Below are 15,720 nucleotides of genomic sequence, written 5' to 3' on the forward strand. Positions count from 1 at the left end.
ACTGAAGGCTGCGCCCGCCTCGGGGTGGGGGAGGGGCGCCTTGAGCCTCTGATCGCCTCCCTTCTGATAGCCAGAGTGCCAATTATTTTAATGGTAATTAAAATAATGACCTTAAAAAGCCCACATCTTAACTTGCGTCCCTGGGCTGACTGCATCTGTCCCTCCCTCCCCCCCATTTAAATACCTGCTGCTGGAGGGGCTGGCTGCCTGTAGGGTCATGGTAGCAGCAGGAGAGGGTGGTCCTAAATAAGAGGGCTCATGTGGACTCTGTGGCCGTGCTCGGGGTGTCTGAGGCGGCCCTGGGGCTGCTGTGCACAACCCACGTCACTCCTGAGGTGTTCGGGGTCAGGCATTTCAAGCATCCCTCTGAGTTGTATGTCACCTTTCTGGGATTCCACCTCTCTCTAAACCCTGGAAGGCCCCAGCAGCTGAGCTGAGCCTGCAGCTGCTGGACACTCCTGGAGACCGAGCTTGCCCAGGATGAGATGATACTTTTCGGACCTTTCAGGATTCAGGGCAAGGTTGGACTCTGACAGGTGAAGTACCCAAGAAAACTAGATGAAGGTGAAGTTTATGTGACCCCCGTCATTTTACCATGCAGTTGGCAGTAAGTGCATGTTTGAAAATGTTAGAAATCAGGAGAAACAAAATTAAGTGTCTATTTCCATTTCTAAGAGGTGACAGAGCTTCAAAAGTGAGGTGTTTAGGGACTCCAGGGCCAAGAAGCACCTCTCGCTCCCAGACACAGCCTAGAAAGGTGCACATAACTGGGAAAGCCAGGGGCTGGGGAGCAGGAGCTCATGGAGGTGAACTACGGGAGAAGGGGGCTGAGGGCTTTATACAGATTTCATTTTAGCTTCATATCTGGGAGGCAGATTATGGTTCCCATTTATAAATGGGAAACTGAGGCACAGAGAAGTTATGATTTGCTCTGAGTTCCGTGGCTCCAGGCTTCTTGATGGAATTCTAGCATAGAATTCCAAATTGAAAAGGAGAAGAAAAACCAAATACAACTGTTAACTGTAAAGAAATTAACTAGTTTTTCTTTCTTGCCAACTCCAACTCCAGAGCACAAGCCCTTCCTCCAAGGGCACACGGAGAACTTGGTAGGCCCCTGAAGCAAAAGCCATGAGAGCACTGAACAGTCTAGGGGCCTGTCCTCCTGGCCCTTACCCTCCGTCCCCTGGGAGTTTGAAACCAGTGAGCATGGCATCAAGTTCAGAGGCTGGGTTCAAATCCTGCCTCCACCACTTGCAAGTTACATGACTTCGGGCAAGTGACTTAACCTGTCTGTGTCTCAGTTTCCTCACTGGTAAAATAGGGTGGGGGAGGATCCAATATAGTAGGTCATAAATGTGAAATGTCATTATCCTGAGGCAGTGAATGGCCTGTGGTCCTGCAGACTCCCCTTCACCCACTAGTGTTAACCTTGGATAGAAATAATAATGGATCTACTAGCATTAACCTTGAACAGAAATGACAATAATAGTTGATGCTCACTAAGCATTTACTATGAATCAGGCCCTTTGCTACATCCAAAGGCTACTTTTAATGATGATGGGGTCATTGTCAGCCTGTTGCTAGACTGAGCACATTATGTGCACTGACCCTGTGAGGTAGATTCTAGGATTACCCCATTTTACAGATGAGAAAACGGAGACTCAGAAAAGTTCAGTGTCTCACCCAAGAACAGTAGAGGGAGTATGCAAACTTATGTTTCTGTCTATACCCTCAGCCAAGCTGTGCTGTAAACCTGTCATTTCATCCTCACATTTTATTCATGAAGGTAAATATTAGTCTTATTTTTGAGGTCCGAAACAGGTGAAGATGATGATGCTCACACAGCCTGATGCAGACCTGTCAGTCTGTGTCCCTGGTGAAAATGTTGAAAATAACCCAAGGTGTGACTAGGTCTATGACAGCAAGGAGACCAGTGTGTTTGCTGGGTTTCCTGTCACTGGGGCAGCTAAGATCCTGCCACCTCCTGCGTCTGGTTCCTATTGCCTGACACCAGGCAGAGCTGGTCTCCGGGACATGTGGCAGCGAGCCCTACTCTCAGAGGTGTGCCCACTGCCTCCTCGGGGCTCCTGGTTTCTGTGCCAGTGGGTGGGCCACCAGCCTGCTGTCGGGCCCACACTGGTGTCTTTGAGAGCTCTTCAGTAACAACCATCTATTTTCTCCCTCCGAGTCACTTTCCCAGAAATCTTCCTTCCTCCACTCAAAGTGAACCCAAACTCAAGCCTCCTCCCCACGTGGCTCGCTAGGTCTGGCCCTGGGGCAGCGGACTCACCTTCTCGGAGTAATGTTCTCCAGGGAGAGGGGGGTAGTCGCACTGCTCGATCTTCTGGCAGAGCGAGAAGAGGTTCATCTTGTCTCCGTAGAAGGGGCTCTGGAGAGCCGCCATCTGCAGGGGAAGGGTTGGGAGAGGAGTTTTCAGCCTTGGGGTCCAGAGTGGGGTGCGGTCCTCCAGTTCCACTAGAGCGACTGTCCAGCAGGACGTCCACAAAACCCCAAGGAAGCTGGGATTCCACAGAAGTGGCCTTTTAACACAATCCTCGGTACATTAGCAAATTGAATGGGACAAAGGTTTCGGTGACAAAACTTTAAAGGCAATCAGCCAAATACTGGGGGCCAGCCGCATGCAGGGCCACACCCTGCCTCACGCCTTGGCTTTCAAGGACCGATGGTGGTCGGCACGCAGCAGATGGCGAATGGGCTCTGCTCGCTGGGATTGGTGTCTGGGCCTGGCAGGTCCTCTCGGCGCACCGGCCTATATTTTTCTAAGAAGCAATTCCAAAACACCCGTGGGAGGATGTCTATTTACGTAATAAAGTTAGGGGATTACCTAAGGACAAACATTGAGAGGGGTGATGAGGCATTTCATTTTTGGCTTTAATTCTGGTTGTTTTCTCCAGCCCACGACAGAGCTGCTGTCTGAAGGCCTGGCTGCTTCTGTCTTGGAAGCTGGATGCCCAGACACCAGGGAGGGCAGGCAGGCGGGCCGGCTGCCACCCTGACGCAGGGACCTGGGACAGTGTCCTGGAGGCTCCAGGCTCTGCCGGCGGCGCTTGCCCGATCCCCTGCTCTGCTCTCTCGGCGTGTGCCTGGCCTCTGGTTTCCTTGTCCCTAAAGTGGGAAGAGGCTCCACCTGCAGGGCTGTGGTGAGGCTTGGCTGGCCCAGGAGGAGGCGCCACAGGCTGAGGCGTCAACATCTCTGGTGGGCATCAGCTCCACCCTGCAGGCAGGCACCAGGGGCACTGGGAAGCAAAAGGGCTGTGGTGGCCCCAGCGGGTCAGTCAGGGAACTCCCAGGCCTCACCCTGCTGGAGGGCACCCAGACTCCCCACCCCACCATTCAGAGCACTGTTGGGGGTGTCTTCAAAGGGGGCACAGGGGAGCCGTGGGCAGGCTCCATGAGGCAGCAGCATGGCAGCCCAGCACGGTGCCCGCGGCCCCATCTGCTGATTAACCCGTAATGGGATTCAAGTGCTTGTCACTCCCGCTCACTGTTGCCTACCGCCAAAAGGTGGCCCAACGCCTCCTGCTAATGAAGTGCAGTCAGCTAGTCGTGCCTGCCTGTCTGTCTGTCTGGCCCTCGTTCCCTTGGAGGAGCCAGGCTGCCAAGGCCACTCTGCGCAGATGCAGGCGAGGGCTCCTGGGCTCTGGCTGTGGCAGGGCATTGGGATATGGGAGGAATCCTCACTGTCCTCAGGCCTGGAGGTGGCCAGTGTGCCCTATCAGGGCAGGGAGCTGGGCTTGTGGGTACCCATTGGCTTTAGCTTCCATCTACCCTCATCCTCTGTTCACCCCTGTGAACAGGTCTAGTGACCGCAAGAGCTGGGCCTGCCTCCAGAAGGGCCAGCAGCATCCCTGGATTTACAAGTGGCCACTGGGGAGGCAGCAGTGTGGCCTGGAGGTTTGGGGGCTTCCTCTGACCCAGGCCCAGGAGTGTGTCCGGGCAGCACCTGTGGGCCTAGAGGCCTGGGCCAGGCCAAGTGCTTGGGGGGGGGGGGGGGGGGCGGGGGAAGGGGCCAGCCTCACCTCTCTGCTCCCGGGACCAGGGGTTTGGGCCCCTCCCAGAGGGCTGGGAGCTCGTCTGGACCGAGACAAGGCTACACAGAGTGAGCAGCCCTGGCACTTGGCAGGGAAGGATGAGGGTGCGGAGGCCCTGCCTCCTGCTGGCTCTGCCAGCCTGACCCAGAGCTGGCTTTACCGCCAGTGTGCAAAATGGCATCGCGTGGGGGATGCATTTCCAGTAATTAAAATGAGAACCTCGGGCGAGAAGGGTTAATTGGGCAGTTTCTAAAGCACATCTGTTGCCATAGTGGAGAGCAGCTGAGGCTTAGGGGTCACTGGGGTGATCTGGTTGTGGCGCGAGATTAAGATGGATTTTCCTGCAGTGTTTCTGTTCATCGTAGAAAGGACATTTAAGTGTTGGCCCCATTAACATCGGCTCTGGTTTTTCAGGTGTCCCACCTGGGAGGAGGGACTTGGTGATGCTTCCAACAAGTCAGTCTGATCTGGAATAACCTTGCTGTTTGCGAGTCCAAAAGGGCCCCAGAAATTGGCGAGGGGCAAGCCCCATACCCAGCATCCCCTCAGATCATTTCTCCCTGCTTCTGGCACCTTCCCTTCACTGTTCGGAAGTGTCTTGAACAGGGTTAGCAGTGGGCCATGCCAGAGGAGGCTAGTGGCAGCAGCAACCTTCCCCCTACCCCCCAGCTGCCGGCCACCGGCCTCCACCCGGATCAGGGCATCGGCAGTGAAGGAACCTCGGGGGCTGCTTGAGGCGCTGGGATTAGACTGATCACCCTGATGGCGAGCTCTCCCTGTACCAGTGACCACCCCCTGACTGGCCTAAGAAGAGGAACTGCTCTTTGGGGCTGATACTGGCTGCCTCGTTAGAACTGCCAAAGCCATGGCTCTCAGCGCTGCTCCTCAAATGCAGACCTTTTTCTGTCTGGTGTTATTGGGGTGACACATGGCCTGGGAAATGAGAGCGTGTGGGCACTTGCCCCGCCGGGAGGGCTCAGGGGAACTGGTGTGTGTGGTCTGAGATGTCGGGGGGAGAACGGGATCCGACTGCTGAGACTCCCACCCTGTCAGGGACTCGGACACCCCTCTCATCACCCAGCATCTCCCCAGCACGCCCAGCGTCTGAACCCAGAAGCCAAGCAGTCTGTAGCCCTGCTCCTCCACGAGGTAGGGGCACCCAGACCATTTTCTGGCTCAGACTAGAATCCCAGAGCAGGATTCCCAACACTGTGCAGCCGATCCTGTCTTTTCCCCGCCTGCTTTCTTGCCGGCTCTCAGTACCTCACGGGCCCCTGGAGGCAGCGGTAAGGCCCCCCAGCTGAGGATCCTGGGGCCGGCACTGAATGAGCCAATTCCTTCAGCTCCCATGTAGATAAATAAATTCTGCAGAGCCTGGCAGCCCGCTGGGTGCCTCCACGGGGCATGCTGGGTAATGAAAATAAAGCACCAGGCTTTCCAGCTGGGCCGAACTCGGGCATCTCTGCTGGGAGCTCCCACTGCAGACGTCGCTCTGGCTCCTCACAACCTGCTTCCCCCTCACGGGGCTCTGGGCAGAGACCCCTGCATCTCTCCATGGAGGCCACGCCTACCCGTGGGCTGGGGAGAAGGGAGAGGCCCAGCTCCAGCCTCCAGGAGGGTGGGCTTTAACAGGCAGCCTGGGGACCAGGGCCCCTCGTGGCCACTTCCTTGCTCTGTGACACCAGGAAGTCTCTGAGCCTCAGCTTCCTCCCTCAGAGCGAGGCTGGGAGCATGCTGGGGCGATCCTTGCCATTCATTCCAGCGTCCAGGGCAGTGCTGTGGCATCGCCCATGCTGACCTCTTCCACACAGATCCCACTTGGCACCCAGCACTGAGGGCCCGGGCCAGGTGTAGTGCTGTGTGGTGGCTCCTCACTAGCCATGGTCACCATCAGCATCTTAGGTGACCCAGGAGGTCCTCAGTGGACACCTGGCTGCCCAGGTGAAATGGGGTGTGGTGGGCTGCATGTGGCCCCTAAAGAGGTCCTCATCCCAATCCTTGGAGCCGGTGAGTGTGTGACCTTACATGCAAAAGGGATTTGGTGGGTGTGATTGAATGAATCCCTGGGTGGAATGTTCTCCCAGGTGATCCGGGTGGGCCCTAACTAACCACAAGTGTCCTTATGAGAGGGAGGTGGACAGTGATGTGGCTACAGGAGGTGTGTCGGAGTGATGGGGTCCTGAGCCCAGGAATGTCGGTGGCAGAAGGAACCAGCCTGACGACACTTGCCTTTAGTCCAGTGAAACTGACTGTGGACTTCTCCCTGCAGAGCAGTCAGTGATTTTATATTCCCGAGGCCATCAACTGTGGCGAGGGTTGTGGAAGCCACAGGAAACCCACCAGGGGCTTTGGTTCTTGCCGCCCTCACCGGGCTCGGGAAGGGCAGGCCTGTCCCTGTGAGGGGCAGGTTTTCTCCGGCCCAGTGCCCAGGTGTGCTCCACAGGGGCCACACCGAACCCTCAGACGTGGTCTGCGCAGCTCTGCAGGCTGGTGCCCCCGGAACCCACCAGGCGGTAGCAGGAGCTCCAGCCGTGTCTGCAGGATGTTTCCTTCCAATTACCAAGCCCTGGGCTCAGACGCGTCTCCCTCCCTGTCTGCTGGGAAAACATCAGCTTTGGAGAGTGGGTCTGGGGGAGTGGGGAGGCAGCCCAGGGCAGCGCCCTTGGCCAACTGTCACTCCCAGAAGGGCTGGCCACGTCAGCCACGAAAGTCCCCCTCTGTGCGAGGCCCAGGGCCATTCGCTTGAGATCAGTCCTGCTGTCCCTGAATACGTCAGTGCCCACAGGCCTTGCCTGATTGATTTCATCGACTTCCTACTGCTGCTATGTCCCTCCCAGGCTACAAGTCGCGTGGCCCCACACACAGCCAACAAATAAATCAACCCGGGAAACCAGAGCCTCCATGCTGGGAACCACTAACATGGCCGCTGCCTCGTTAGACGTGTTTAGGTGCCCAAGACAAGGACTCGAAGGGCTGCCTGGCCGGGGAGACTGGATGGGCTCCGGCTGCAGCTGCCTCTAGGACAGTGAGAACCTATGACATCCGTGTCAGAGGTGACATGCGAACTCATTTTTTTTGGTTGATTTTTCTTTGTTAAATGGCATTTAAATATATAAAATAAATATCAAAAATATAAGTCTTTGTTTTACTATGGTTGCAAAGATCAAAAAATTTCTATATGTGACACGGCACCAGAGTTAAGTTAGGGTTTTTCAAAATGCTGACACGCCGAGCTCAAAAGGTTCGCCATCACTGCTCTAGGAGCTGAGACAAAGGCCCAGGCAGGGAGCAGGGCTGCTCTCCAGTGGGAGGCTTAGTGGGAGCACAGGGGCTGGGCCATGCGCGCCCATCCCATCCTGCTCAGCCTGCCTATCTGTCGGTTTATGTTTGGAGACCCTCACAGTTCACAGAGGCAAGACGCAGCTTATGGAAATCCCAAATGCAGAATGGAAAGATCAGGAGCCAGCCATCTGGACCAGGGACAGTGCCTATGAGGGCAGGACAGAGCTGCATCCTCCACGGGGACAGAAGCTGAGCTCACTTAGGCGTCCACTGGCCAAAGCAAAAAGGGAAACGTGATTGGCGGCAGCCCGCCAACCGCAGGCCCCGCCTCAGGTCAGGCCTGCCCAGGGCCGCCTCTGAGCCAGGTGCCACTCACGCCTCACAAGGAGGGCCATGGTGGTGGAGGTGAGAGAGGTGCAGGGTCCTGGTGCGCACCCAGACCATGGCCAGGAGGACCTGAGGTCAAAGCTCAGTTCTCATCAACCCCCCAATGGCCCCAGGGCAACTCAGCCCCCCACCTGCTTCAGTGCCCAGTATAAAATGAGGTCACACCTTGCATGTGTGTGCACATGCACATACACACACACCACACAAATTCAAAATGGCATCCCCTGGCCCTCCATCCAGGATGGCCACCAGATCTGGGAATGGACCCAGACGCCAAAGGCGGCTACCACCCATCCCTGGGTTCCCACTGAGCTGGTGGGGTGCCCACCACGAATGTCCTGCCAAATGCCGCTGAGCTCACCTCATATAGCAAACAGCCCAGGGACCAGATGTCGGACTTGAAGTTGTATCCGTTCTCGTGGATCCTCTCGGGTGACATGTAGTATGGCGTCCCCACTGAAACACAGCAAGGGGGTGGGCGCTTATTCTTTGTGCAGAGCACGGGGAAGGTGGAGGAGGGCAAGGGCTGGGGAGAGACCTGGGCTCCATCTCACAGGGACCCTGGGCTGTGCCTTTCCCTCTGTCCCCTCCGCTTTCAAATGAGAGGGCTGGGCCAGATGCTCCACCTCGGTCTGTGAGTCTTAAGGCTGGAGTGCTCTGCTTCATCAAAGGGACCCTCAGCTTGTTCCAGGGTGCACACAGCTGCAGGGGTGAACGCCGCCCCTCCTGTTTCTAGTGTCCCCTGGGAATAAGTCTGTAAAACCCGATTTTTACACTGACAAGTCCTCAAACATTCTGAAGCATAATGCAAAACTTGCATGAGTTTTCAAGATAAAGATGAGAGACTTCAAAGACGCTCCACGCTTGCAGCGGGCCCTGCAAGATGTGTCCCCAAGCCCCAGGGAGCAGTGACTGGGGAAGAGTGGGAGAAGCTGGCGAGAGGAGGTGCCCCGAAAGCCACGTGGACAGCCCTCGTCCCGCCCTGGGGGTCCTCTGCGGGCACCTGGGCAGGCAGAGCAGCAGCACAGTCTGACAGGGATGCTCAGACGCACAGCCAACAGCAGGTCTCGAATCCCCTTCCAGCAACATCCCCCTCAGACCAGCCAGCCCGAGCCACCCTCTCTCCTCACAGTGGGGCCCCGGCTCTGCATATGAAAGAGGCGCCTGAGAAACCCTGACCTTCCTGCCTCTGTACCTACAACGCCCAGATTTCAAACCCGGCCAGGTATCAGAACCGGGGACCTCAAAGCGGAGGCTGATTAAAGGGGCCCCGCTTCCCGAGCTGCGCCTGTCAAAACAAACTTGGCCGTGGTCTGAAATGCTCACGGTGTTTGAAACATGTTCATTAGCTATGAAAAAGGCAGATTCCACATGGAGGAAGGCTGGCGGCTGCGGGCTGCATGGCTTCCCTACACGGAGTTGAAATGGCAGGAGGAATGTGGTGTCACCGGCGTCCATCATCCAGGCAGGACAGCACGGCTGGGGCGAGGGGGGACTGGGAGCTGCACCCCACGGGCCTGACCCGCTCCAGCCGCTCCCCAGCAGAGCTGAACTGCTCCTCCTAGCCTGGGTGTCCCCACCAGTGAAATGCAGAGGCCGAGCTCATGGTGCCGGGGTCCCTCCCCCACCCTTTGGAGCCCTGGTTTCCCATGTGGAATGTGGGGATAGAGCAACCAGCAGGTTGAGGGGTTCGGGGAAGGCCCGGATGCTGGGAGGGAGAGGATGGCCAGAGCAGGGCAAGAGCCAAGGAGGTTCTGGAGCCCGAAGAGCAGGTTCCTTGGCATTGGGCAGTGTGAGCTGCACTGGCCCCTCTGTTCTCCACCCCCAGCAATCCACCAGGCCCCATATCCTGAGGTCCCCTCCCCCTTGTCTCTCTCTCCCCTGCCAGCATTCGCCTGGACAACTAACTGGCTTGGTCCCTCCTGTCCTGCCCATTCCCACCTACCCTACCCACCAAAGCAGGGGCCATGGCCCCCATGCCCAGCTGGCTCCTTGTCCCGCACAGGAGAAAGGCCAGACTCTCCACAGCAACACATGTACACACACATGCACGCATGCACATGCACACACCACAGTGCACGCATGCACATGCACACACCACAGTGCACGCACACACAGGCACCCCCCCCACAGGCACACCCCCACCAGGCTCATCTGTGTCACCGCGTATTATCACGTCCTCCTTAAATGAATTACCAGCTGACCCCAAGCCGAGCTACACATTGCTCTCGGGAGAGGCAGTGACCTTGGAAAATCACTCTGTTAGCAGCACTGACTTAACTTTACGTTGTTTGCATTCGTACAAGTACCTGCCTATTTCTAGTCCCCACACTGAGTATTGCGGGTGCAATTCTTTGACTCCACACAGCAGAGTGTGTTCCCAGGTACTGGGGTCTCACCCACTGACTCAGGGAGTCGGTGGGAAACTGAGGTATGACCTCATCTCACCCTCGCTCCCCTTACTGCACCTGGGCTTCTCCATCTGATCACCTGCTCTGTGGCGACTCCCACCCCAGGTGCCTGGCGTGCTCAACAAGGTCAGACCTGGGCTGTACTGGTTAGAACCATGCTTGGTTCTTGGTGAAGCCTCAAAATGCATTTCCATCCCAGCCTGTAAGTCCAGAGGACAGGGCCTTCCCGTGAGTGGCAGGGCCTGGCACAAATCCTTCAGGGAATGAGTGAACAGACAGACAGGTGCAGTTGGCATCCTAGGCCTGATCAATTCTGCACTTGCAGTCCCCTGAGACCGCCCCCCTTCCCTCTCTGGCATCAGTTTGTCTTGCTGTAACAGTTTGTGTCCCTAAAAACGCCAGGGACACGGCAGACGAGGCAGGCACCACTGGCCAGATAGATGTGACCTCCCGTGACCTACTCAGGTGTCAGCACTCAGAACTGGGATTTACCTGCTGAAACGCGTTTTCTAGGCCAACTGTTCCCAGGAGTCCCAGGCTGCTGGGCTGGGAGGGAGGAGGCCCAGGGACACATCCATGCAGGGCTCTTAACCACACTGACACGGTCTCTTGGGGAACCTGGCTGGGAGGACCGTCTACCCACTTGGCACATGTTCCACAGGCCCATCTGATGCCGGCAGGGGCACACTCATGGGAGTGCTGGCACTCAACAAGGAAGGAGCCTCCACCCGCTTCCCTGGGCCAGGACAAGCCCCAGGTCCTGCACGCCCAGCTGTGAGGTTGGATGGGCTTCTCCCCCGGAGTCTGGGCACTCGGTGCCCTGGGTGTCCCTGCCCAGGACCCAGGACCCAGGACCCACATCCCAGCACCTGGGCTTGTGCCTGGAGAGGAACCGGCACCCTGAGGGCTCCGGTACCCATTCCCTTCTCTGAGCCTCAGTTTCCTCATCTGTCAAATGGGGAGAATAAGCCTCGGTGGGATGATTTTTGAAAAGCAAATGCCTTTTCAAGCAGCTTGTAAGCCTTGCCTTCTTTGTTGACTTACCTCTTGGGTGAGTTCAGTGACTACACAAAACTGAAATACATAAAGGGCAGGCCTGGGAGGGGCCGAGGCAGCCCCATGCCCCTGGTTTCCATGGGGAGCTCAGCACTGTGCCTGCACACAGTGGGCCTTCAGGGGACAGTTCCACCTGTCCCCATACCACGGCATCCTGGGACTGACTGTGTCTGTCCCTCACCAGTCTGGGGGCCCCTGAACAGGGAAGGCTGCCTAATCTCATGTCCTCTACCCAGTCCAGGGAAGGGAGAAGGAAGGAATGTATGCTCTGCAGCCAGGTCAGGGCTGGCGGCCTGGGAAAGCCAGCAGGTCCTGACCCCTCTACCTGATGGGTAGGTTACTCCTGATGGACTGAGAGGTGGTGTGAGGCCCTGCCGGGCCCTGGGTGTGAGCCGGCCTCAATCCCACCCTGACTCCAGCCCCAGGCCGCCCTGTCACGGCTGCTGAGAAGCAGGGCCTGCTCTCCCAGCCCCACAATTTGTCTTGCAGCTGCTGCCGTTGCTCGGAGCGAGACACTTGCTTGTAGCTTGTGAGCTGTGTATAGGCAAATCTTTCATTTTTCTTTCATTACGCCAGCGTGTACTGTCACTTAATTTTTATGTATGCAATCCTTCCTGACAAATATGATCTGCTGCCTGGTAATTCGTCTGACGCTCATTCTGTTCCTCGCTCTAATTACGGCTCCTATGCCTGACACCGAGGCAGCCGCTCTGCCACCGCTGGGTACCGCACCTGTCAGCCCGGCCATGGCATGACTAATGCCCTTTCATGCCAGCCTCGTGTTAGCAAATACAGAGGCGGGGAGGGGGCTGGGGAAGGGAGCGGCAGGGGGAAATGGGATTTGCATAAACCCTGCCAATGGGTCTGCAGCTCAGGAGAGGAGGTGGTTGCCAGGGCAACGTGGCTGCCACCACAGCAGCCCCACATAGTAGGTGCGCACAGATGCATAATTCATACCCCTGCATCCTTCCTGAGTCATGAGCCGATGGCAATGACTTCAACCTCTCCCAGCTAACGGGTGTGCAAGCCTCAGTCCGCGGCTTGCAGAATCTCTCGGGGGGAGGGGTCTTTCTCCTGCATCTTGGAGACTTCAGGTCCGGGGCTTTGGCTCTGCGCTGCCCCCCTCTGTTCTGGGGCCACGACCCCAGGAGGTCAGCTCCCACCCACCACGCCCAGCAGCCGCTCGCTAGGAGGCCTCGGGAAGAGCTGGGCTTGCGGGGGCGGCCTTTACCCGAGTCCCAATTCCTTCTCATTAATATAATAAGCACAGCAGTCAAGTCGATAAACCCGTGCTGTCGCTGAGCCCGTCGTATTCCTGCCCGTTCCTAATGATGTGATCTTAACCGGCTCCGATGAGCACCGCAGCCTCTCCCCAGCGGGACGGAGCAGGGCTGGGCCTGACTGAGGGCCCGGGAGCCAGTGGCTTTCACTCTTCCCTCTGACGGTGTCACCTGGGTTTCTGGCCGTTTGAAGCTCTAAAACCAGAGACCTGCACAGTCCCAAACTGACAGACACTGATTTTCACAGAGAGGGTCTGAGGGGCCCGGGAAAGACAAGGTGTCCCCGGGAGCAGTGGGTGGCTGAGCTCTGGGGAAGCCCCAGCATAGTCTACATGCGCCCCCCCCACTCCGGTGGAGGATGCGTGGGCTGGGCTGGGACTCGAGCTCCGGGATTTCAGACTCCTCGCTGGCTATTTGAGGCCTGAATGGAGTGTCACAGACTCATGGGATGCGGGTTCTTTCCTTCTTGAGCTAACGGAAGACCAGTAACGTGCTGGGCATCCTCCAGGGCGAGATGGAGCTGAGAGTTTCACCCCACACACACATGCACATACACACTCACATGTGCACAGACACACACTGGCATGCACACACACTCACACGCTCACACCCCTATAAGCAGCTCAGAGCTGCTGCTCTCGAGGGCTAGCACATTTCCCCTGATGGCGCGCTGCACTGAGCGCCCGGAAGCCATCGGGGCTGTACGAACAGGGAGTTTCCACTCGGAAAGTGTCTTCCAGAAGCACCCCCATCCCCGGAGGCTGCGTGCACGCCTGGCCTGCACAGGCCCCCAGGTCGGAGCCTGGGAGACCTTCCTCCGCCAACCACCCCAAAGGGCCGGGAACTGGCTCCGGGAAAGGGGGACGCCTGCCCGACTGAAACGTTCCCACTTTGCCTGGTTTAACGCCGACACGCCTTGTTGTAACACATGGGGGGCTTTGCTGGCTTCTCTATTGCGGTTAAATGTAAAATTCCCCCTCCGCCATTGTTCCAGGCTTCCCATGCAGTTACGTAGCTGGCATATGGGTTCTGAAGCTCAACACTTCACGTGACCGGAAACACACACCCGACCCAGTCTCTCTCCCTTGCCCCCCAGGGCTTGGCACCCCACACTCCTGGGATGGTGCTTGCCCACTGAGCTTGGCATTCAAGGCCCCACTGCCTTCCTTGCCCCCCGAGCTCCAGCTCACCCAGTTCCTATTCACTCCTCAGGGTCCAGCCACAGTGCCACCTCCTCCCAGGCACTCAGCCCCCACAGCTTCAAAACTGCCCGTTCCAGGGACAAAGACTGGACACGGCTCGAATGGCCCCCGGCAGGAGGAAAGGACCGCGTGCGGCGCACCCGGAGGTGGGCCACTCCGTGGCAACGAGAAAGTCGGGGTGACGACCCTGGGCCTCCGCAGAGCCACAGCTCCCGTCCCACTGGGCTCAGTCCTCCTTTCCTGGACACGGAGGCCCAGCCAGGACCCCTGAGTCTGGGTTTACTCCCTCTGGGTCACCGTTCTGAGGAGCGAGTAACGTTTGGGGTTCAGTAAGGCACTTTCCGCGCTGACTCTCCCCAAAGGCACTGTGGGGAGATTGTCCACATCTCCCCCACGGTCACTGTCACGGGGCTGGGGCTGCTGGGGCGCGGGCAGCCCCCTTACCTAGGGAGTGGGCCGCGGTGGTCTCGGAGCTGAAGAAGCGGCCCAGGCCGAGGTCCCCGAGCTTCACGACGCCCGTGGCCGTGATGAACACGTTGGCAGGCTTGATGTCTGCAGGGGAAGGAGAGGGGGCTGCTGTGGGGTCAGGGGGCAGAGCGGGAGGAGGTCTGGGGTGGGGGACCCAGCCCTCTGTCCTGCTCCCTCTGAGCCAGCCCAGCTCTGCCCGGCTGTGGGCCCTTGAGATGCAGCCTCATTGTCCTCACCTGTGGGTGGGCCTAACTATTTACTCCACCGGCTGCTGTGAGGTCTAGGAGGGCAGGGATCTTTGTGCTGCTGTCCTTTCTAAAAGCTCCATCCTTGTGCCTAGAATGGCGTCCGGCACACAGCAGGTACCATTGTAGGAGAATGTATGTAACAAGCGAGCAAGTGCTCAGTGAGGCTGCTGGCGCCGTTCTCGTGCCGGGTAGTGCCCGCGGACGCTGGCGAACACAGGTGGGTGAACGAGGGAGGAATCAGTGAGGGAACCTGTGTGAAGCACCGGCACCTTCTTCCTCACCGCGCAGGAGGACGCCGATTTAGGGAACACTCCTTTGTGGGATCTCATTTCCTTTGCCCGGCCGACTCCCTCTAAGACAGCGGTTCTCAACCTGTGGGTCGCGACCCCTTTGGGGGTCGAACGACCCTTTCACAGGGGTCGCCTAAATACATCCTGCATATCAGATATTTACATGGCGGTTCATAACAGTAGCAACATTACAGTTATGAAGTAGCAAAGAAAATAATTGTATGGTTGGGGGTCACCACAACATGAGGAACTGTGTTAAAGGGTCTCGGCATTAGGAAGGTTGAGAACCGCTGTGCTAAGACCTCGAAGCCCCTATTAAAAGTTCCCTTTACTGAGCTGCTGCCCCTGTCTCCCTGGCCAGCCCCTCCCCCCATCCTTGCTGCACCCTCCTCTGTGCTGGCCCCAGGCTGGTACTGGGGGCTGGCGGTGAGGTGCCGAGCCTGGTCCCTGTGCCCTGGGGTCTAGGTAACCATCTGGCTTTTACACCCACGAGGGCGAGGCCCCTGCCATGGGGTGGAGGCATGTGTGTGCAGTGGGGCCCAGGGCCACACACGCCCACTCAGTGACCTCACTGAGGGCAGACAAGATGCTTGACGCCCACTTGTCTGGGACACAAAGTGGTCAAGGTTCCTCGGGGTGTCCCGGGCGCACGCACCTCGGTGCATCACGCGGCGGGAGTGCATGTGCTCCACGGCGCTGCACAGCTGCACGAAGTACTTCCACACCGTCCTCTCGGGGATGAGCCGCTTCTGCTTCTTGAAGTACTGCGGTGGGGGGACAGACAGAGGGACGGGCCGGTGAGGGGCGGAGAGGCAGCGGGTGGCGCCTGGCCCGGGGTGCACGGTCCCCGTGTTCACAGCGATACTTCGGCCCTGATTGCCCTCCGTGGCCCTCTGTGCACCCCCACTCGGGGGTGAGCTCCCTGTATGTGGGTGTCCTGTCAGCGTTGCTGAATGGAGGCCTGGGCCACACCCCGAAGGCTGCTCTCAGTCACACCCCGAAGGCTGCTCTCAATCACACTGTTTCTGGAACTCTCAATCACAC

At 57.9% G+C, this 15,720-nt stretch overlaps 1 protein-coding gene across 8 annotated transcripts in view; it reads right to left on the minus strand.

The window, feature by feature from the left end:
- The window catches only part of NEK6 (NIMA-related kinase 6), a 64,877-nt gene that overhangs the window by 1,941 nt on the left and 47,216 nt on the right, over positions 1 to 15,720 (minus strand). For all 8 annotated transcript variants that reach the window (XM_014529381.1, XM_005881520.2, XM_014529384.1 and 5 more), the window contains 4 exons: positions 15,332 to 15,440; positions 14,115 to 14,222; positions 8,083 to 8,177; positions 2,291 to 2,404 (listed from right to left, as the gene is read on the minus strand). In XM_014529381.1, coding sequence (XP_014384867.1) covers positions 2,291 to 2,404; positions 8,083 to 8,177; positions 14,115 to 14,222; positions 15,332 to 15,440 — 426 coding nt within the window. The remainder of the gene's footprint in view (positions 1 to 2,290; positions 2,405 to 8,082; positions 8,178 to 14,114; positions 14,223 to 15,331; positions 15,441 to 15,720) is intronic.

The sequence above is a fragment of the Myotis brandtii genome, unplaced genomic scaffold (assembly GCF_000412655.1).
Source record: "Myotis brandtii unplaced genomic scaffold, ASM41265v1 scaffold68, whole genome shotgun sequence".
Lineage (NCBI taxonomy): Eukaryota > Metazoa > Chordata > Mammalia > Chiroptera > Vespertilionidae > Myotis > Myotis brandtii.